This window comes from Drosophila miranda, chromosome 2 (assembly GCF_003369915.1).
Source record: "Drosophila miranda strain MSH22 chromosome 2, D.miranda_PacBio2.1, whole genome shotgun sequence".
NCBI classification, from domain to species: domain Eukaryota; kingdom Metazoa; phylum Arthropoda; class Insecta; order Diptera; family Drosophilidae; genus Drosophila; species Drosophila miranda.
In genome coordinates this window covers 8,808,817-8,829,810 of record NC_046675.1, presented here as the reverse complement: position 1 = coordinate 8,829,810, position 20,994 = coordinate 8,808,817, and the positions used below count along the sequence as shown (strand labels likewise).

Genomic DNA, 20,994 nt, shown 5'->3' with positions numbered 1-20,994 from the left:
TGTTAATTGGCTATTTTCAGTTTAATTAAATAATAATTGCAAACATTTTCAAATGATTTCTCCTCTATTAGATCCTACCGATAACCTGTTCTGTTATCAATGGAATCCCATCTCTAGAGAGGGTGACGCTTGCTTATTTGGCGCTGTTTGTTTAAATTTTTGCAATTTCTTAATTAAAATCGAAACAAACTACTGCAGGATGTGGAGCAACTTTGAGGCATCCCCTTGTGAAGATGAGACAATTTCGAATGTGTTCTCCTCGAGGGGCATGTTCCGGATTAGCAGCGAGGAGGAGGTAATGGCCGCAATTCAAACGAATTAACAGTTAGCTATGCTACAAATTTTTTATTTGTAGGTCGAGAAATACCCAGAGGTTTTGGCATCAGTGCAATGCGGCAAAATGGTGATATCCATAGACAAGAGCCTCCTGCTGCTGGAGGACGAGCTGGTGGCCAAGTGCAGTTTCCTCAGTTTCAGTTCCCAAATTGAAGCCATTGCCATCTCCAGCAGCGGCAATCTGATTGTGTGCGGCCTCAGCGATGGCGAAGTGCATGGTGTGTTCATCAAGGGATTGCTTCTGTTCAGCGTTTGCGTGAACCTGGAAGATGTGAGCCTCTCGGGTGGTGGCACCTTCAGGAGCATCCATCAATGCGATCAGCGATTTTACTTCGCCTGCAAAAATGGCAGCATCTATGGGTGAGTCATCGCATAGAGGGATTCCTTTTGACTGAAATGACGGAAGATTCCTTCTTTAGCTTGAGCGAAATTGATGAAGCCACCTTGGAGTCTGTGGCGAATATAACCCTCAATGACAACGAGACGATTGCCTGTGAGAAGGCCATTCTCGACGATGTCACCATCAAGCGGATTTCCAAGGGCCGCCCGTCGGTAAGTGTCGACTGCGCTGTACTCTTCCAGCAGCTGTCGCCGGCTGGTCACATTTCCGCACAGAATAATCAGGAAGATCGTGGTGCCGATCACGGCTTGATCATCTACGGAGATCTGGGCACGGCAAACTTCAAGACGAATTCCAATGATGTGACCCGCATTAGTCTGCCTGCTGATTATGGCAGCCTTAAGCATATCTACAATCTGGATGGTTGTGTGTAAGTTCTGGAAACGATAGTCAGCCGTAGGCTTGGTCTTTTATTCTGCTTCTCTGTTTGCCTTAGGATTGCTCTGACCACCTCCGGTCATCTGCTGGACATCTGTCCGTACACGCGCACTGTGAATTTGTGCCAATCGTCGCAGGGTCGGAACTTGTTGATCGAGGATTTGCTCGTCATGGAGTGCAGCGAGGAGAGCATTGAGCTTCAGATACTAACCAAGCCAACGGACGAGGGACGCTTAATGAAAATTTTGGAGTATCCTTGTAAGATATATGATTTGTCAAGCTATGTGTTGGTTTATCCTTGATGATCCTTACAGCTCTGAGATGCAAAAATGAGGTGGAAGTGCCGGAGCATGCCTGGCTGGTGCGCCAGCCAAAGTGTGCCGTAAATCTTTACTATTTGGCAGCCAAGGAGGCAAACAAAAGCAGCCTGCCCTCCATGGTGGAAATGATGCTCGTCTCGGAGACGGATCCCAGTGATCGGTTCAAGAAACTCGTGGCCAAGGGCCGGCTGGAGGAGGCAGAGGAGTTTGGCAAGCAATTCGAGCTGTGCCTGCAGCCGATCTTTGAGGCCAGGGCCAAGCGCATTCTGGTGGAGCTCTGCAACTTCGATTCCCATTTGAAAGCCCCCGAGGGGGATGCCAAATTCCAGACCCTTCTAGAGTTGCTCTCGCAGATTGAGAGTAAAGCGTTTATTAAGAACAATCGCATGATCAATCTGAGTTCGCGACACATTCTCGAGCGCTATCTGCGCGAGATCCAAAAGCGTTTGAGCTTCGAGGTGAGATTTTAGTCTGGGATTTATTTGCTGGTGGGTTCGTTCTTAAATGTACTCTCTTTCCAGGAGGATGAAGAGGATATGCTGGAGATTGACGAGCAACTGCATCGTCTCAAGACTCTGGCCATCACCGATCCGTACGAGTGCAACAGCGATTGGCAAAAGTTCATCTACGAACACAATTTGGTGCGTGTGGTCAAGTCGCTGTTCAACACCGACATGCCCACGGCCTGCCTCATCTGGCGCCGGCACTCGAGCAGCATTCTGCCGCACCTCAACGAGGATGAGCTGCGCACGCTGCTCGGCTTCATACCGAGCAACACCAAGCCCTTTAATATTATCCAGTGGCTGCAACAGTTCATTCCGATGGTCAGCAATACACATCCCAGCATTATGCCATTCATAACCGACTGGAGCATTGAGATGACGCGCAAACTTCAGTACAACCCGCATTGGCCGAACATTGGACTCGAGTTCTCAACCAAAATCTTTGAAATATTCGAGGAAATTCAATTTACATATTCGTGAGTTCCATTGGAGCTGGACAATCCTCAGCTTTTAACCATATACGATCTGTGTTTACCTTTTTGCAGCGATGTGCGACGGCAGCAGGAACGGAATGTGGGAAAGCTGCGGGACCTGGTCAATGCCCTGCAGGATTTGTTTGTGCTGAAGACCAACTACAACATGGTCTTCACATTGGACCACTACATGCAGGACTCGATTGATGCCACTGCCCTGAGCATACTGCAGCATGTACAGCTGGATAAGCTGCAGCGGCTGGTGCAGGACTTTATGTACCCCATATTCCAGGAGAAGGGACGCCAGCCGCTGGCCGTGATCAAGCAGTACATCGCCCAGCTGGTGGCCAGTCGTCAGTCGTCCAGCAAATGGCTGGAGCGTGCAATGGCCTGCATCGAGCTGCTGCACAACGAGGACAGTCGCTTGGAATGCGCCCTGTCGGTGCTGCAAAATGCCCCTGTGCCTTGGCCCGAGGCCCTGGGGCCGCTGATCAAGCTGCGCACCTCCACGCACCCGCTGGCCATGAAGATCAATGCCGAGTACGAGATACAGGTGATCAAGATCATGAAAGTCAAGTACGGCTGGCCGGCAGACAGCTCGGCGGACATCAATCTGGAGCTGTTCATGATGCGCATCGTGAAGCTGAATCTCCCGGACATGCTGGATGATATTCGCACACTAACCAAGGCGGCGCCAGAGATCTCTGTCAGCGCCAATTTCAACTGCTGCTACCAGATGGCCAGACGGGGACAAATCGAGATGGCCTACGAGTTCTTCAAGGCACTGGGCAGCGAAAAGAACGAAAAGCATCGACGCGATGTGGTGGAGATCTTTGCCAATCTGCTGGAGAACAGCTCCTCTGCGTCGTTCATCAACGAAGCCAAAGTCCAAGAGCACCTGAATGCCCTGGAACTCTTTAAACTGTTCCTGCCCCACGTCGAATCTGTGTACGAGCGTCGCTACCTGATCATCAAGCATCGGTTCCATCTACGCGAGAAATTCAACATTGAGCTGAGCTGCAGCGGCGAGCTTATCCCCCTGCTTCGGCGGCACGAGCTCCTTGACGAGGCCATAGAGCGGATCATTGAACGGGCTCAGGCCACGCTGAATGTGTCCGCCTTCATAGCCAGCGAAATAAGCGAGCTCTGCACGGCCCTGGATCTCTCAAAGGTGTTTGGGCTGCAGCGGCTGTGCCAGCGTGTGGCATGTCTGCCCCTCAGCTGTGCCTTGGCCTACCATGTGCTGGAGTTCATCGATTGTGAGCCGGGCAACAGCGGTGACTTCATCAACCTGGCATTGGAGCTGATTGTCCAGCAAATTGAATCGGCCAAGGGCCACAATCAGGGTGGGTAGTGCATCTAAAGGATGTCTGGAATTTGCTTATCTCTTTGCACCCTTTGCAGACTCTCCATCCTCGCTGCAACTGATCACCGAAAGTGATCCCCTGAGCTTCCCCCTCGCGTATGATCTGCTGACGTCTGCCTTGCTGCATGAACGCAGTCGTCGACTGGATCTTGTGGATTTCATAAAATATATTCGTGTGGCTGTCATTCACTATCCCTTGGATGCCATCGAAACGTACTACAATGACAAGGAGCAGACGATCAACGAGCACATATGTCGCGCCCTGGATGGCACGCCAATGGCTCTGGGCGAGACAACGCTCAACTTAACGAGTGCCCTCAATGTATCGTTTGATGTGAAGCCTCTGTCGCAGCAGCTGCTGCCGCCGCCATCAGCGAAGAAACGCTACTCGGTGTCCATATTCGATGAGGTGGAAGTGCAGCCAGTACAGCAGCCGCAGAAGGAGGTAGTAGTCTTTTGTTGATCCCCTCAGGCAAGATTTAACCCAGAGAGATTTGTCCTGTTTGTTGCAGAGGAACATCAGTGGTCGCCTGCCGATCGTCAAGTTCTTGGCACGCACTCTCCTCGTGATGATTACTGAGACGGAGCCAATAAATTCACTGCTGATGCAAGTGCGCCAATCACTGGCGGAGAATGTCAAGGAAGACATCGATGGGGCACGCGCCGACTTCTTTGTGTCGCTGGAGTATCTGACCAAGGCCAAGGAGCACGATGTGTGGTATGTGATGTCGCAGTATCTGCTGGACTATCAGAAGCAGAACTGCAAAAAGAAGAGGATCATCAATGAACGCTTCATCACGCTGCAGCTGAGGCGGATATTCCGTAATGAGATGAGCAACAAGGATGCAAACTTCCTCGAGCTGTTCATCATGCTGGTGGCCGATGGCGAGTCCGTGGCCATGCTCGAGAAGCTCTCTACGGAGGTGAAGACCGATCTGCAGAAGATCAACTTCCTAACGCTCTCCGCCATGTACAACGAGTACATTGAGGATACGGACAATTTGGAAATGATACGCGCCAAGTGGGTTTACAAGCTTAATTCTTCATTCTTCTCTCTTCATTTGGTTAAATATCTTCTGTTGTTGCTTGCAGGCGCCTCAAACTATACTATTACCTGGAGTTCTGCCAGGTAGATCCCCGGATCAAGGGAAAGTTCAATGCGGACATGGACAACATTGAGCATCTGCTGAAGGAGTTCCACAACAAGCTGCTCGACGTGGAGCTGCTGGAGCGCATGAGCCGCGACTTTGGCTTTGACTATCAAAAGATTCTGATCACCCAAATTCTAAGCATACTGAATGCCCAGGAGCTGCGGTTCGAGATCAAGCGGGACACCTTCGGCGACGAGGAACTGGTCATGCTGAGCAGCGCCCAGGAGATGCAGGAGATGTGCCAGCCGTACATCAATGAGATCAAGAATGTGGAACTCTTTACCTCCAAGCTAAAGCAGTTTATCGAAGCGGTGCGGTTCTCAGCTCGAGAAAGGCACGCCTTCCTCTAAGCCCTTCCCTTCTTTTGCAGATCAACATATATTTCTATGAGCTGTACATGTGCGTCATCAACATCTTGATGTTCTTTGATGCTGCCCCGAAAGAGATGGAGATCTGGACAAATATCTTACACTTTCTGCGCCACAAGATGATCACGCTACGACGCAATCGTCCGGGCCAACTTGAGACAGACATGTGGCTCAAATCGCAGCGGGATAATGGTGTTCTACCGAAAATCGCACGCTATCGTTTGCCCTTCAAGCCGATAGTCGAGCAACCGCTGAAGGATATACTCGGTATGTGGCTGAATAAATAGACTAGGCTTACGGCCCTCAGTGGGGCTATTCGTAGGCCAAAATGGGGGATCTCTCATTTATTCTGGCTCCTCCTACAGATAGTGAACTGAATGTGGACAACTGTCAGAGCTGGTTCCCGCTTATCCAAATGTATACGGCCCTCAAGGGCTCCAAGGACAGTAACCAGAACTGTGACTACTTCTGCATGTCGGCCGTGAAGAATTCAATATCCGAATACAAGTCCAAGAACGAGTCGGAATCATGGAGTCTGCATCCCACAAACAATGCCTTTCTGAAGTCCATACTGCGGCTCGTCAAGAAGGTGCATAATCCGAACAAGGCCTTTCTCATACTCTACTTTGTGTCGAACTATGCCCCCGATGGGGCGGACATGGTGGAGGCCTCCTACGAGTGCTGGAACTTTATCAAGGAGAACGGCCATCTGATCACCGATGCCAAGAGTCAGGAGCAGGTGGCCAAGGTAAACCGGCGCTATCCCATGCAGAAGACACAACACTTGCTGTATATCTATGGCCTGACCGACGAGAAGCTGCTGCGACTGGTGGAGAATCCCACGGAGCTGATACACAGCCTGTACCACCACGAGCTGATCATCAAGTCCAGCAAGGTGGACATCAATGCCTTGGTCACGGAGATAGCCAAGCTGCGCGATCTCAATCTGGGCTCCATACAGTTCCGTCTGCTGCAGAAGTGGCTCTCGGTGACCATGGAGCCGGCTGATAGCACTATGCTGGAGGACACATTTATGGAAGATCAGAACTGGTCCGATCAGACCGGTGGAGGTGACAGCAACGGCAGCAGCAGCAACGATGATGCCAGCGAGAATGTGGTGCGTGCATTTTACATACTCAGCAGCTGGCCGAAATCGGAGGCGGTCAAGTTTCTGGTGGGCCTGATATTCAAGGGAGGGTAAGAAGAACATAGAACATTTAGTATTTATGGAACATATGGCAAGATCTCTCTATCTCTATTTGTGATAGCTCCGTGAACACCTCCACCCAGCTGCAGATGTACGAGTGCTATTCGAAGCTCAACGATGGCAGCAACTCCTTCACGAACACGATCAGCCAGCGACAGTTTATCACGATCAAGTGCGTCCACGAGCTGAAGGCCCTCGGCTACAAGTCGAACATTGACAAGTTCGCCGATGACCACTTCAACAAGATCGATATTCTGAAGATTATATGGCAGCGCAATGCTGAGAATCCGCTCTCCCTTGAGGTGATGGCCAACATATGTCTGGGCTTCGATATACATCTGCCCAAGATCTGGAACGGCATCCTCAAGCGTATGGTGATGTTTCATATGCTGCGCGAACTGAATGCCCTTCTGGATATACTCAGTTGTAAGCCACAGCTGCTGCATTTGGATGGACTGGCTCTGGCCTGGGACTATGTGCTCTGTCATCCACTGAAGAATGCCGTGCAGACGCGCTCCTTTGCCCAGGAAGAGCAGCTCAACAAGACCCTTTTGCGGCTGCAAGGCTGCCCAGTGGTGCATGCCCTGAATCTCATACAGTTTGCCGAGCTGTGCATCCTGATTCATCGACCCCACATGGCAGCGGCCATACTCAGCTTTTGTCAGAGCTCAGAGCAACGCGAAAAGATCAAAAAGGTAGGTTTACTATTGTTAATTTATAGCAAGAGAACTGTCTTAAAATGTGAATGTATTTGCAGCTAATTGCTAGCCGCCTAGGGGAAAATCTACGACAACAGATACTGGATTTGGAAGAGGCTGGCCTGCTGCCTGTTGTGCTTAACTTTGCCCTCAAAGAATTGAAGCTCTAGGCGTGGATGTATACCTCTCTTATCCTTCTATTCTCAAGGAAATATAATAATAATAATCAGTGTCAGTCTATACTCCGTCAAGTAAAGACGCGCCAAATCTAAGCAGCAGCGAGCGCACCGAAATCCAACACACAAAACCTAACACAAAAACATTTAAGTGCACAAAGCAAACTCCCAAAAAAACCAAAAACAAACACACCTAACGAACAGTTACAAAATTAAGTGCAGCGGGCGTCAGCCCTAGCCTACCTGAAATGTCGCGACCACCAGACCCAAAATTCCACGCACCGTGGGACAAATCATCGTTTCTCGAACCTAAATATATTACAATAAACAGAACAGACAATAAAACCTTCGAAAACGTGTCCCCCTTCATTATCAAAAAAGTCATTGACTTCCAATGCGGAGGGGAAGTTGACTCAGTCAAGAAAATCAGGGACGGTTCACTTCTCATTAAAACAAAAGGAACAGCCCAGGCAACAAAGCTCCTGAAAATCGTAAAATTCCACGACTTTCCTGTGAAAGCATCAGAGCACAAAACCCTTAACTCCTCCAAAGGTGTCATCTACTCCAACGATTTACGCAGCATAGAAATAGAAATCATCAAAAGCGAACTCAAAACACAAAAGGTCATTGACGCAACTAAAATTCACAAACAGAAAGATGGCTTACTCCAAGAAACCGGACTGATTATCCTCACATTCGATACACCAACACTCCCACAGCATATTATGATAGGATACGAACGAGTAAACGTTCGCCCCCAAACGCCTCGCCCCCTCAAATGCAATAACTGCCAGAAATTCGGTCACCCAACCAAATACTGCACAACCACCAAAATCTGCAAAAACTGCTCCGAAGTACACCCCGCCGACGACGATCTATGCTCCAAGCCCAAATTCTGCAGCAACTGCAAACATAACACCAACATCCAAAACAACCACAGCCCACTAGACCCCAAATGTCCGGAATTTCTCAAGCAAAGAGAGATTGCAATTATCAAATCTTCCGAGAAAGTAGACTTCTTAACCGCAAAAAAAATATATTTTCAACGCAACACACACCAATCCACACCATACGCCGAGATAGTTGCAAAAACACAAACAGTAACATCGACCCCCAACCACCCTTCATCATCATACAACACTCAGACCACACACTACCAAAGGCCAATTACTAACTACGCAGACATCTCAGACTCAAACACACACCCATCCAAACCAATACAGCAACCCACCCAAGAAGAAATGGACATGGACACAGACCTCGAGGCAACAACTAAAACCAAAAACACGAAAACCATCCCAGATACCGACCGCAAACTCCGAAGCTGGACTAAAGAAAAGGACAAACTCAACCTAGTCACCAAGCCACTCAAGGCAAAAGATAAATCCGAAAAAACAAAAACTACAAACCTAGCGTCACTATCCAACAACACCCTTCCTAGCCAAATATACAACGAAGAAGAACTCTAAATAATAACAATAGTATTAACACTCATTTTAAGCCCCTTAGTAGAAAATACCAACACTAGTATGCAACTTAAAATTATGCAATGGAACATACACGGCTACAAAAACAACTACATTGAATTACAAAGTCTCATGAAATCATATAACCCCCTAATCGTTGCCCTACAAGAAACCCACATATCCAACCCCAACTATCTTCCTATCCCAACCAACTATTCAATATACTGCAACTATAACCAGCTTAATGCTTTTGGAGGCACAGCCATCCTCATACACAACTCCATACCCCACACCCAAATCCCTCTCAACTCCGACTTTGACGCAGTAGGTGTCAACATCAAATCCAAATCCAAAGTCAACATCATATCCTCATACATCTCCCCAAACAAACCCTTCAACGCCCGCAATCTACATAACGTCCTGACCCTAACCACAAACGACCCCTAGTCCTAGGAGACTTTAACAGCTGGCACCACTACTAGGGCTCACCTAAGGCCAACACAAGAGGGAAAACTTTAGCCTCCTTCCTAGACCATTCCAACTACATCCTCCTAAACGACAAATCCCCCACCCACTTCTCAACACACAAGACATTCACCCACATTGACCTCTCCCTAGCATCAGCAACTATTGCTCCAGAACTCCTCTGGGAAGTAATAGACGACCTCCACGGTAGTGACAACTTCCCCATACTAATCTCTCTCTTCAACAACCCATCCCTCCCAAACTTTACCTCTAAACCGTCCTTCAAACTGAAAAGAGCCGACTGGGACCTCTACCAAAAACACATCCATAAACTCAACTTCACTACCCAAACAAGCGACAACGTCAACAGGGAAATCGCTCTAATTAAAAAAAAAATAATCCAAAGCGCCCACCTTTCCATCCCCCAAAACACCACTTTCTCCCTCCCCCGTACCGTTCCCTGGTGGAACAAAGAACTAGCAATCCTTAAAAGTTTAAAAATCACTAAATGGAAAAAGCTCAAACGAGACATAAACAACACCACCTACATAGAATATAAAAAAGCAAATGCCAAATTCAAAAGAGCAATCAGGGAAGCTAAACAGAAATCGATTCTTGATTTCACAGCCCAAATACACCCTACCTCAGACACATCCTCAACATGGTCTAACATCAGACGACTATGCGGACTTTACCCTGTCAAAAACATTCACAATATCTTTAACCCCCACACCCAAACAGACACAACCAACCTAACCGAAATAGCCAACTCCTTCGCCCACACGTGGTCAGAAGAAGCTCATGATCGTAATTTCTCCACAACATTCCGTTCGAACAAATCCCAAACAGACTCTCTTATTAACTATACCCCAACTCCATCAGCACTAGAAATCGAAAAGGACATTACATTCATAGAATTCTCATCAGCTCTGTACTCCCTGAAAGGCCACACCCCCGGCCTCGACCGAATCTCATACTCCATGATAAAAAACGCACCCCCCACCCTCAAAATCAGAATAATAAACCACTTTAGCAAAATACTCGACTCATACATCCCACAATCGCTCAAACTCAGCCTAGTCCTCCCGATCCTAAAACCACAAAAACCACTAACAGACATAAAATCCTACAGACCCATATCACTTAATTCATGCCTAGCCAAAACGCTCGATAAGATAGTGGCAAAAAGGTTGTGGTGGTTTGTTTTGAACAACAAATTAATTCACAACAGCCAACTAGGTTTTAAAAGAGGCAAATCGGTAATAGATAGTCTACTCTACGGAGACCACCTAGCTACCAGAGCCATCGCCCTAAAAAAACATCTCACCTTAATATCCCTTGACTTCACCAAAGCTTTCGACAAAATAGGAATCCACTCAATCATACAACAACTAAAAAAATGGAAAGTAGGTCCACGAATATTACAATACGTCATAAACTTCATGTCAAAAAGGAAAATCCTGGTGAAAAGTGGCTCGAACCTCTCGAACACCGTCCCACTCCCCAACGGCATACCCCAAGGCTCCCCCATCTCAGTTATCCAACCCCCTCTCCGAAATCTTATCCTCTCACAAGCAGATCAAATTCAGTGCATACGCCGACGACTTCCTCCTTATCATCCAACACAGCAAAAGGAAAAGCCCCACAACCGACATCCAAACAATCCTCAACCAAATAAACAGCTGGTGCACTCAGTCAGGTGCAGACCTATCCAAAGACAAAAGCCAACTTCTAACCTAAATTCATTACTGGCAACACATCCATCAACCAAAACAACTCACTCAGACTACTAGGCCTCACACTTAACTCTAGATACAACTGGAACTCACATATCAATAAACTCAAAATAGACCTTGCCAAGCCACTGGGCATTATCAAACACCTCTCGTCCTTAAAATACAACTGCCACACCTCATCACTTGTACAAATTATCAAATCTCTAATCATATCCAAAGTCGACTTCTGCCTCCCCATATACGGTTACGCACCAAAAAGCCAGCTTAACCGCCTGAAATCTACGATTAACGCAGCAACAAGAGCCGCCCTGGGTGCATTCCGCACCACACCCACTAACAACCTTCTATCCGAAGCCAACCTACACACCTTGGAAAACAAGCGAGATTTTCTAACTGGCAAAATATTTAAAAACCTCATCCACGCTAAAGACACCCCCCTAAACTCACTCCCAAAAAACCAAAAAAAAAAAAAAACACAGACTGCTTAGCACGATTGACAGAGCCAAACAAATATCCCAGAATAACCTCATACCGTTCTCCCCGATTAAAACCTCCAACACCAATAAATTCAACATGACAACCATCCTTAAAGCAACCAACATCACCCTATCCAAACACGATAAAAACACCACCCCCCCAATAGTCTTCCACCAACTCTTCCACTCCATCAAATCCAACCTCCACCAACACACCTTCCTATACACAGACGGGTCCAAAGCAGCAGGCATTACCAGCTATAGCATCTGCAATGAGACATCAACCATAAAATCCGGACTACTTCCACAGTACTCCTCAGTCCTTTCCAGCGAAATCATAGCTATCCACGAAGCCATTTTACTAAGCCGCAACAAACGCGGAAGATACGCTATCTGCACTGATTCACTCTCCTCTATACCCGCAATTACCAATCCCAACAATTCCTCGTACTACCCCACCACAATCCGTAACCTCGTCACCAAACTTTTCCCAAAAATAACAATTATATGGATACCTAGCCACATTGGCATAAAAGGGAACGAAATTGCTGACACCGCAGCCAAAACTACTTCCAAACTACCCCTCATATATACCCCCAATCATAATTCTAACGACATCTCACTATTCCTTAAAAAAATCTTCATATCTAAACAAACAGACCTCCTCACTAAGACTTCCCCCTGGTACCAACAAGTTATCAACCTATCTTCCACTCATCCTCCCCCCAAAAACCTAAACAACCTTAACAGAAGACACCAAGTCATCCTAAATAGATTGAGACTAGGGCACACAAGATTCACCAATGCCCACTACATGGATAAAACATCCTCCAACGCATGCCCACTGTGCCACAACCCAACCATAGACATAAGACACATACTATACACATGCCCGGCCCTCTCTCTTCAAAGATCCTCAATATTCCATAACACCGACCCCATGTAATACATCTCCAACCCTAACAACAAAAACGCAAAAATAATCCTCAACTATCTAGACCAATCTAAAATCATTCACTACATATAACCTCATAAACAATCATCCCTGTACACATACATATACACAATTAATATTTTAGATAATAATTCCTCCACAACATATAATAACGTATAGAACCAACCCTGTACATATGTATATAAGTACATACATCCTCAAACGTATAATAATACTATAGTGAGCTTAAGGCCTCAGCAGCTATAGCCCCATACCCTGTTAATACCTAGTTTTAACTATTTATTAGCTTTATATAATAATAATAATAATAATAATACATTGAATAATACGATTTATTTCCAAAGCAAATTAAACACATCCATGATCGTATCGTAGATCATGAATGTAATAGCCACATCGAGACAGACCCTGCCCAGGCGCGGCACTGTTCCTTTGTAAAAGGCCATGGGACCCTCCTGACGTAGGACCTGAATGGCGCAGTCCAGTGTGTTCTTGTATCTGGCGGAATCGAAGCTCTGCATTCGTGTCTTGACCACATCGAGGGGATTATTGCCAAACACCGATGCGGCACCGGCAATGGCTCCAAACACTCCAACCAACGGTTTTGGCACCGTCTTTGTCTTGTCTCTGCCAGTGTACAAGTCCTTGAGCGTAAAGAGCACAAAGAATCGAATGGCCTGATTGGAGCCCTGCTTCATCACAGTGGCTGGCAGTCCCTTGTAGATCCCACCAATTCCTACAGCAACAGAGTGGCAATCAAAAATAGACGTCTATGGTAATCCTAATGATAGTTACCGTCACTCTTGACGATCTGGCCCACACCATGAAACAGTCCCTTGTACTTGGGCTTTGCGCTTCGTTGATCGTTGATGAAGCGCACCTTGATTGTCTCCATGGGTGTGACGGCCACCACCGCCTCGGTCATGCCAGCCAGCATGCCGGAAAAGAAGCGTCTTGTCATGGTCAGCCCGCCACTCTCATCACGCATCTTATTGCTGAAGAACTCAAAGGCACCGAACCTATCCGCAGTCGTGTCCATTCAAATGATCAATCTATATCCGTATAAGAGGCTCCTCCTGCTTACCTGGCGGCGCTTTTCGGTATGCTGCCCAACAGCAAGACGCTCAAGCCTCGATAGAGGCCAAAGAATCCATTCTGCTTGACCGTTTTCTTCACACAGTCGGCGATTCCATTGAACTTCTTCATTTCCCCCTTTTCGTCCAGCTGCAATTGGGTCTTCACGAACTCCGTGGGATATGTGATGAGAATTTCCAGCCCACCAGTAATACCTCCGGCCACAATGCCTTTTAGCCCTTTCTCGCCACTGCTGGCTGCAACGAAAACTGGAACTGGCGACTGCATTACTATTTTTTTTTTTTCCAAATCTTTCCCTAAAATATTTTTAATCTAGTGAGTCGAGCTGGAAAAAAAATTTGACAAGACCTAATAGCCCAAGTGACAGTTAGTTTGACAGTTATTATTCGATGCAGCTCCAGTATCGACCTGGAGCGTCTTTTTTCCCTATTAACGCCTTCTCGCAATTTTAAGTTTAATTACCAATTACCAATTATTTAACCAAAGAGCTGCAAATTGTGTTAATTGAGAAAAATTCGATTTTCAAATTTAAAATTAACAGCCTGTCCGATGACGTCATATTTATCGCTATCGCTGCACAGTGGAAACACTGGTTGAAAAAAGCAAGCAATATTTAAATTATTTACGTACAAATGGTAAATCTTAGCTTGAAACCTGCTTTATATATAATTTATTTGTATTCCTGTTGGGTCTAGGTTCTGCTCAGAATACGCTTTGGGTGCCATTGTTAAATCATTCGATTGTGGCCCACTGTGCCCATCAGCTGTTTCATCCAGGTGATGGAATTTTTGGCAGACAAAAAAGTGTACATTTAAAGAAATATAAAAATGCTGCGTTCGCTGTTGGGAGCACGTAAGTGCTGGGGTTTGGTCAGCAGAGCTGCTGGCCAGACCAGACATCGCTTCGAGGTGTCGCCCGTTGTCTGTACGGTGTCCAGGTGAGAGTCGAATCGATAAAGAAAATCTTGAAAGATTTGCAGATAATCAGATGTGTATCTCCCTCCCAGCAGACGGCATTACTCACCGCCGACGCACATCAAGCAATCGGCGGTGGCCAATGATTCCGGCACCATGGCCGAGAGTAAGAAAAACTGTGCCATATTCTTTGTGAACGCTTTGTCACACCTGGATTTTCCATTGTAGTCAAGCTGGAGATGATGAAGAGGTTGGGCCTGGAGCCGGGCTATCATCCGCTGCCCAAGTCGCGCGAGCACTTACTCAAGTATCAGCCCAAGCTGGAGGATCTGCCGGCACGCGCCATGCAGGACTCTTTCACGTCGGCCATTCTACCCCTGAGCACGGACCGTACACTGCAGGACAAGTACGTGAACTATCTGGGCAGTGTGCGCTTGGGCAGGCTGTTGGAGGATATGGACATGTTTGCTGGTACGTGGGGAAACCATCAAAAGGTCCATCAATTTGCTCAGCTTTCCATCTTTTCCAGCCTGGTGCTGTCACAAGCATTTGAAGCTGCCCAATCTCCCGGAGGGTGTGCATCTGCCATATACGTTTGTGACCATACTTGTGGATCGCATTGATTTCACCAAGCTGAAGGCCTCCGGCACCGAGGATATTCGTCTGTCTGGTCATGTCTCATGGGTGGGCACCAGCTCCATTGAGGTTGTGGTGTGGCTGGAGCAAATGGTGAATGGCAGCTACCAGAAACTGACGCGGGCTCTCTTCCTGATGGCCGCCAGGAATGCTATCAACACCGGGGCGGCTCCAGTAAACCCCATTCAGCCGGCCAACGATGAGGAGAAGGTAATCCTGGCCGGAGGCAAAGATCGCAAGCGTCAGCGCCAGATCCGTTGCGCAGAGTCCGTCTTCAATGTGGAGCCCAACGATCCCGAGCAGACGCTCATGTATCAACTGTACAAACGGACCACGCCCAGCACCACTCTGGAGCTGAACAAGCGCATTCTGCCGCCCAACTGCCGCTGGATGTCGGACTCGTACCAGATGAGCACCATACCCTCGTTCCCGGAGCATCGGAATCACCATAACCGAGTCTTTGGGGGATTCCTGATGCGTAGCGCCAGCGAGATAAGTTGGGCGGCCGCCTTCCTCTACTGCAAGAAGCGGCCCAAGCTGGAGCACATCTCGGACATTAGCTTCGAGAAGCCAGTGGGTGTGGACAGCTTCATCAAGATGACGGCCTATGTGGTCTACACGAACCTCAACTATATGCAGATCATGACCGTGGCGGATGTGCTAGACACGCAAACGGGCAATCAGGTCACCACAAACACATTCTACTACACCTTTTCGGCGCCGGACACAGTCACCGAGGTGTTGCCACGCTCCTACCACGAGACCATGTGGTACATCCAGGGACGCCGCAAGTTTGAGGCCAGCATGGGTCTGAAGTAGACATCTGTAGTAAAACACAACCCAATGATAATTAACCGAGGCTAAATGATATGATATGATATGAGATAATAATTGATATTCCCTGTTCTCTCTCCAATGTGTTAATTAAATGTAATCCTCTAATCTGATAACTCGTCCAGGGCCGTACAGAGGCTGTTGTGGGCCCAAAAAGCTTTCCCATTCAGATGTGCGATTAGATTCGCACTAGATCTCCCTGCGCGGCCCTCTGCTGAGGCAACATCTACGTCAATTTCTGCTCTACCAATCTAACTCTCAACGTGCTCACCGTCTCTCCCACTCTCTGAGGTATTGCATTGCACCTGCTGGGCGCACTGCAAGTTCTCTTTTTGCAAATGTGTTTTGTGTTAATTACGTGATAGTTTTTCAACAAGCAGGCGAGACGGCAGTGTCAAGCACACAAAAGGCAAACTACTCGGAAAAATGCATCGTCTGATAGCTCGTGGAGCGTGGAGAATTCTGGCAAAGAGAAACACCACCAGAGGATCGTTAATGCCCTGCGCATTCTTTGCCAGCCACAATCGCAGGCAGTATGGGACGAAGAAATCAGAGGATTCCCCCGGATTCAAGTTGACATCCGATCACTGTTCGGGAAACCTAGCGGATGGTGAGTACAGGTGCTGACAAAAGTGGAATGAAGAGTGTTCTCTCAAAGGTCCTATCCTCCATCTGTGCACAGTCGCGAAGAGCATCCGCGAACGGGTGGATGTGGATTTCGGCTACAATACGGTGCCCAAGCCGCGCGATCATCTCTTAAAGTACCAGCCAAAACTCGAGGATCTACCGACACGCAGCATGCTGGACTCCCACACCACGGTCGTGCTGCCTCTTAGCTCGGATGAATATATACGGGAGCGGTATGTCAACTATTTGGGTAGGGTTCGCATGGGACGTGTCATGGAGGAGCTGGATATGATCGCAGTGTGGCTGTGCCACCGCCATGTGCTGCTACCCAATCTCCCAAAGGACGTACCGCTGCCATACACGTTTGTCACGCTTCTTGTGGACATGGTGGAGTTCAGCAACATTGAGCGACTCAAGGCCAATTATGACATACATCTGAGTGGGCACATTTCGTGGACAGGCCGCAGCTCCATGGAGACCACCATCTATGTGCAGCAGCTGGCGGATGGCGAGTACATCGATGTGACCAGGGCCCTCTTTCTGATGGTGGCACGCAATGCCACCAACACGGGCTCGGCCCCCGTTAATCCCCTGAAGCCAGCCGACGAGACGGAGAAAGCCATCTGGAAGGAGGCCGAGAAGCGGCAGAAGCAGCGTCGCGCAGCGCATACCGAATCGGTGCTCAACTCTCCGCCGCGCGAACACGAGCAGGCCATTATGTATAACCTGCTCAAGCGCACCACCATACCGGACAACATGGATCTCAATCGCCGCGTCCTGCCCCCCAAATGCCGATGGATGCAGGACTCGCAGCAAACCACCATGATATCCCCATTCCCAGAGAATCGCAACGCCCAGAATACCATATTCGGGGGCTATATTATGCGGCAGGCCGTCGAGATTAGCTTCATCATGGCTAGCATCTATCTGCGCGGCCGTCCCATACTCCATTGCATCTCCGACATTAGCTTCTTGAGCCCCGTGAGGGTAAACACGTTCCTGCAGATGACCGCCTATGTGGTGTACACGAACAAGAACTATGTGCAGCTGATGACGGTGGCCCACATCTGGGATGTGCAGAGTGGCGAGGACAGGACCACGAATATCTTCTACCTCACCTACAAGGCCGACAAGATTGTGGACGAAGTGCTGCCGCGATCGTATCGCGAAATGCTCTGGTATATTCATGGCAGACGAAAGCTACTGGCGGCACTCAAGCTGGACCCGCAATACCCAGATGAAACCAAGGAGACCGATGCAAAGCCAAAGGCGACTGAAAATAAATGAGACGCACTTAGTTCTTTCATACCTCGACACAGAGTGTTCCATTTTGTAATGTTTATTTTACAAATCTTGTTGTTTTTGTAACCAGCGGGCTTGTACAAAGTATTTAAAAATCCTTAAATTGAAGTTGCATGGTGGTCCACCGCTTAGAAGCGCATGCGGTGTGGGTATTGGGAGGAGTGCAGGGCGAACATGTTCTGCAAGTACCTTGCGAAGTATTTACCCTGGGGATGGGCCTTGATGAGCTTCAGCAGGGCACCGTCCACCTCCTTCTGGTCCTTCTTGCGCTGCTCGTTGGGCACGAAGCGCTCCTTCTTAGCGGCAAAGATGTCGGCCTCACCAGACTTCTTGTCCTTCTTGGCCTTGAGGCGGCGGAAGTAGCCGTCGTTCAGATGCTCGGGCACCTTGTACGAGCCCAAGTCCACACGCGACGATGTGCCGATGACGAAGCGCTGGGAGATGCGACGCAGTGGGCACGAGTTGAGGGCGAAGGGTCCGGTGACCAGGAGCAGGCCGGAGTTCAGCACCTTCAGCAGGACGACGCGCTTGCCCTGGTGGCGACCAGCCAGCAAGATGAGCACGGTACCGGGCTTCAGGTTGCGGCGAGTGTTTCGCTTGTGCTCGCTGAAGTTGGCCTTGGAGACGCGCTTCTTCACGAAGGTCTTGGTGGGGTAGTTAGCCTTCGACTTGTTCAGGAAAACTGTGCGCTCACCGCCGTTCTTGGGGCCACCGATCTTCTTCACCTTCGTGATTGGCACCTTCTCCTTCTGCACCACTGGGCTCTTCTTGTCCTTCAGGCGGTACAGGGCACGACGCTTGTACATCTGCAATCAAAACAAGCACACACGATCAGCACGCTGCAGCAGAAACATATCCATCCAATGCGGTGGGGCTATGGCACCACCACGCTTTGTCACCCAGGCGTCACACCGAAGCGAAACTTCAATTGCCGAGTTTTCAATGTGTTTGGAACGCTACTCACCTGAGCCTTGGAGTAACGCAAGATTCCGCCCTTCAGGTACGAGTTGAGGGGGTGCTTCTTGCCCTTCTTGGCCGATTTGGCGACTTTCTTAGCTTTTTCGACGGGTGCCATTGTGGAGAACACGTGTACACAGCACAAAATTTATTTAGAAAAGGAGGTTATGTCGCTAGAGCTGGACAACCATCGATGTTTCCATCGATGTCATCGATGTTTTTAGATTTGATTAAATTTACACTAGAAGCATCTAATAGGCCATTTACACTATTATTAATATGTTTGATCGAATCATAAAAATCATTAAAATTAAAAGGTAATACTTTAAGCTTGAAGGATTTATTTTTGCTCCTTTTCCCTCAGCCGCAGCGATGGGCAGAACAGGGAGAAAACATTAGGAAAATCGAACAAACGTAACTGAAAAGCAACCATAACTAAACTTTTTGCCACCACTAGACCACCCTATGCTTATCCTATGTAAAAAAAACTCAGTTTTACCAAAAACTCAATAACTCAACGTAGTGTAAAAAGGTATTTTATAATTTGTAAATTTTATGTTTTAGTGTTTACAAAAATTACAACGTTTTTTTAAGTAGATACATATTATAAAATATATGTATGGACATCGATGTTTTGCACCCAAAACATCGCAAACATCGATGTTTCTCCAGCTCTATATGTCGCGCACTAGCAGTGTGACCGCGGACATATCGTTAAAAAATATCGTCCAACCGTCAGAATTATACCAAAATATTTTTAAAAATTACCGTAAGTATACTGACTAATTCAAGTTCTGTTTTACATATTCCTCGTTTTTGATATTCCGTGGAATATCTAGATTTTATTCCATTAATTAATTATTTTTCTACTTCACTGGCATATTTTAAATACCTGCTTCTATTGGATTTTGGCTCAATTTTGGTTCCTCAACATCAATATAGCGTATGATGAAAAACCGAACTTAGCCCACTTAAGCCCCCCCCTATATATAAATAGTTCAACTACTTGAGGTAAATAGCGGAACATATTAACGGTTGTAAGTTCTTCTTGTAGATTCATGCCATCTGTCTTCTGAATTAAAAAAAAAAACCACAATATCTTTTACCTGAACTTAGCCCACTTAAGTCCCCTTTATTTAAACAGGAAAAAAGCTTGAGTTAGGCCGCGAAAAATAAGACTAATAATAATAATAGTTATTTTTGTAGATCCATCTTATCCTTTCTCTTTACTTGACAAAAAAAAAAAATGAACTGCGCTTAAATTCGTTAGGAATATTTTGGCACCCACTGGTCGGCAATGGGTTAACTGTTCTCTGTCCATGATCGGAATTCCAATTCGTCGGTTTAGGCAGGACCCTCAGCCCTGAAGACATAATTTTATCAGATTAACGAATTAAAAATATGAAACGCTCCCAAGTATTCTTTGATATATGTACACAATATCAATCTTAAATTTTCCGATAATGTCGATAGCACTATCTTCGAGCAACCCTAGATGGTTATTCGACGCATTTTCCAGCAATGACTATCGACAAATACATCTTATCGAAATCGAATTCAAATTGACAAACTTTTGAAATTGTGCTGAAAAGACTAAGACAAAAAAAAAACTGATATTGGTTACGATTTAATAATACTTTTTTCCATTTATTTTTTGTAATGTGTGTACAATCATTTTAATCACGATTTTCAGTTGTTTTCAAACAACGTTATTTTTGTTTTAACACAATGATCCATTTGTTCATGATTTTTTTGGGACGCCACTTAAACTAAGACCTAATTACAGGCCGTGAATTCGAATAAATTAAAATGAATGGTTCATAATATACAGAATGATTACACTTTGCGTCCGGTTAAAATTCGTAACTAATCCTAAGGCTAAACCTCAACCAATGCTCTCGCAAAAATTAAGCTCAAACTTTTCCAATGAGGAAATGATAAAACTAAAAAGTATACCTATAAATAGAAATATGTGTTGGATCTTAGTACAGGGGTTTTGTACTTTTCCCCTTGAACTTTCAACATAAAATAATTGTATAAAAATTGAGATTTTTTCATGTTGTTGTTGATTGCAAATATTTAACTAACTCCGCGCTAAATAAAATGTAAGATTTGCTAGTTTTAAAAATACGAAATACATGCAAGTATTTTTGAA

General features: G+C 46.8%; 5 protein-coding genes across 6 annotated transcripts; 3 read left to right on the top strand and 2 right to left on the bottom strand.

Annotated features, from left to right (window-relative positions):
• The first annotated feature begins 89 nt into the window (after positions 1-89).
• LOC108154777 lies at positions 90-7,731 on the top strand. The gene is made up of 14 exons (XM_017285162.2): positions 90-295; positions 356-696; positions 756-1,106; positions 1,173-1,372; positions 1,429-1,892; positions 1,956-2,413; positions 2,483-3,756; positions 3,815-4,221; positions 4,289-4,797; positions 4,869-5,238; positions 5,298-5,562; positions 5,661-6,492; positions 6,564-7,197; positions 7,260-7,731. Exons 1-14 carry the CDS (start codon positions 200-202, stop codon positions 7,368-7,370), a joined length of 6,312 nt encoding a protein of 2,103 aa, XP_017140651.1. The 5' UTR covers positions 90-199; the 3' UTR covers positions 7,371-7,731.
• A 5,057-nt stretch (positions 7,732-12,788) lies between these two features.
• Positions 12,789-13,884, bottom strand: LOC108154784 (putative tricarboxylate transport protein, mitochondrial). The gene is made up of 3 exons (XM_017285171.2): positions 13,559-13,884; positions 13,270-13,493; positions 12,789-13,210 (listed from the first exon to the last, which is right to left on the bottom strand). The coding sequence occupies exons 1-3, from the start codon at positions 13,834-13,836 to the stop codon at positions 12,807-12,809; spliced, it is 906 nt and encodes a 301-aa protein (XP_017140660.1). The 5' UTR covers positions 13,837-13,884; the 3' UTR covers positions 12,789-12,806.
• A 429-nt stretch (positions 13,885-14,313) lies between these two features.
• LOC108154782 (acyl-coenzyme A thioesterase 9, mitochondrial-like) lies at positions 14,314-16,066 on the top strand. Of its 2 annotated transcripts, none has more exons than XM_017285168.2 (4): positions 14,314-14,506; positions 14,576-14,649; positions 14,712-14,954; positions 15,013-16,066. In XM_017285168.2, exons 1-4 carry the CDS (start codon positions 14,397-14,399, stop codon positions 15,936-15,938), a joined length of 1,353 nt encoding a protein of 450 aa, XP_017140657.1. In that variant the 5' UTR covers positions 14,314-14,396; the 3' UTR covers positions 15,939-16,066. The 2 variants fall into 2 exon arrangements, with proteins under 2 accessions (XP_017140657.1, XP_017140658.1); XM_017285169.2 differs by having other exon boundaries at positions 14,315-14,506; positions 14,579-14,649.
• Positions 16,067-16,146: 80 nt separating this feature from the next.
• LOC108154781 (acyl-coenzyme A thioesterase 9, mitochondrial) lies at positions 16,147-18,077 on the top strand. The gene is made up of 3 exons (XM_017285167.2): positions 16,147-16,244; positions 16,334-16,563; positions 16,636-18,077. The coding sequence occupies exons 2-3, from the start codon at positions 16,380-16,382 to the stop codon at positions 17,865-17,867; spliced, it is 1,416 nt and encodes a 471-aa protein (XP_017140656.1). The 5' UTR covers positions 16,147-16,244; positions 16,334-16,379; the 3' UTR covers positions 17,868-18,077.
• On the bottom strand, positions 17,882-19,004 carry LOC108154785 (60S ribosomal protein L6). The gene is made up of 2 exons (XM_017285172.2): positions 18,847-19,004; positions 17,882-18,688 (listed from the first exon to the last, which is right to left on the bottom strand). The coding sequence occupies exons 1-2, from the start codon at positions 18,955-18,957 to the stop codon at positions 18,011-18,013; spliced, it is 789 nt and encodes a 262-aa protein (XP_017140661.1). The 5' UTR covers positions 18,958-19,004; the 3' UTR covers positions 17,882-18,010.
• Positions 19,005-20,994: the final 1,990 nt, after the last annotated feature.

Bases quoted from the DNA above. Each gene is read 5' to 3' on its own strand.
- LOC108154777 (XM_017285162.2), top strand. From the start codon at position 200: ATGTGGAGCAACTTTGAGGCATCCCCTTGTGAAGATGAGACAATTTCG. The intron at 2,414-2,482 runs GTGAGTTCCATT...ACCTTTTTGCAG, and splicing joins GAAATTCAATTTACATATTC to CGATGTGCGACGGCAGCAGG. The intron at 7,198-7,259 runs GTAGGTTTACTA...ATGTATTTGCAG, and splicing joins AACGCGAAAAGATCAAAAAG to CTAATTGCTAGCCGCCTAGG.
- LOC108154784 (XM_017285171.2), bottom strand. From the start codon at position 13,836: ATGCAGTCGCCAGTTCCAGTTTTCGTTGCAGCCAGCAGTGGCGAGAAA. The intron at 13,494-13,558 runs GTAAGCAGGAGG...GACTGCGGATAG, and splicing joins ATACCGAAAAGCGCCGCCAG to GTTCGGTGCCTTTGAGTTCT. The intron at 13,211-13,269 runs GTAACTATCATT...CTGTTGCTGTAG, and splicing joins CCAGATCGTCAAGAGTGACG to GAATTGGTGGGATCTACAAG.
- LOC108154782 (XM_017285168.2), top strand. From the start codon at position 14,397: ATGCTGCGTTCGCTGTTGGGAGCACGTAAGTGCTGGGGTTTGGTCAGC. The intron at 14,650-14,711 runs GTAAGAAAAACT...TTTCCATTGTAG, and splicing joins TTCCGGCACCATGGCCGAGA to TCAAGCTGGAGATGATGAAG. The intron at 14,955-15,012 runs GTACGTGGGGAA...CATCTTTTCCAG, and splicing joins GGATATGGACATGTTTGCTG to CCTGGTGCTGTCACAAGCAT.
- LOC108154781 (XM_017285167.2), top strand. From the start codon at position 16,380: ATGCATCGTCTGATAGCTCGTGGAGCGTGGAGAATTCTGGCAAAGAGA. The intron at 16,564-16,635 runs GTGAGTACAGGT...ATCTGTGCACAG, and splicing joins TTCGGGAAACCTAGCGGATG to TCGCGAAGAGCATCCGCGAA.
- LOC108154785 (XM_017285172.2), bottom strand. From the start codon at position 18,957: ATGGCACCCGTCGAAAAAGCTAAGAAAGTCGCCAAATCGGCCAAGAAG. The intron at 18,689-18,846 runs GTGAGTAGCGTT...TTTTGATTGCAG, and splicing joins TGCGTTACTCCAAGGCTCAG to ATGTACAAGCGTCGTGCCCT.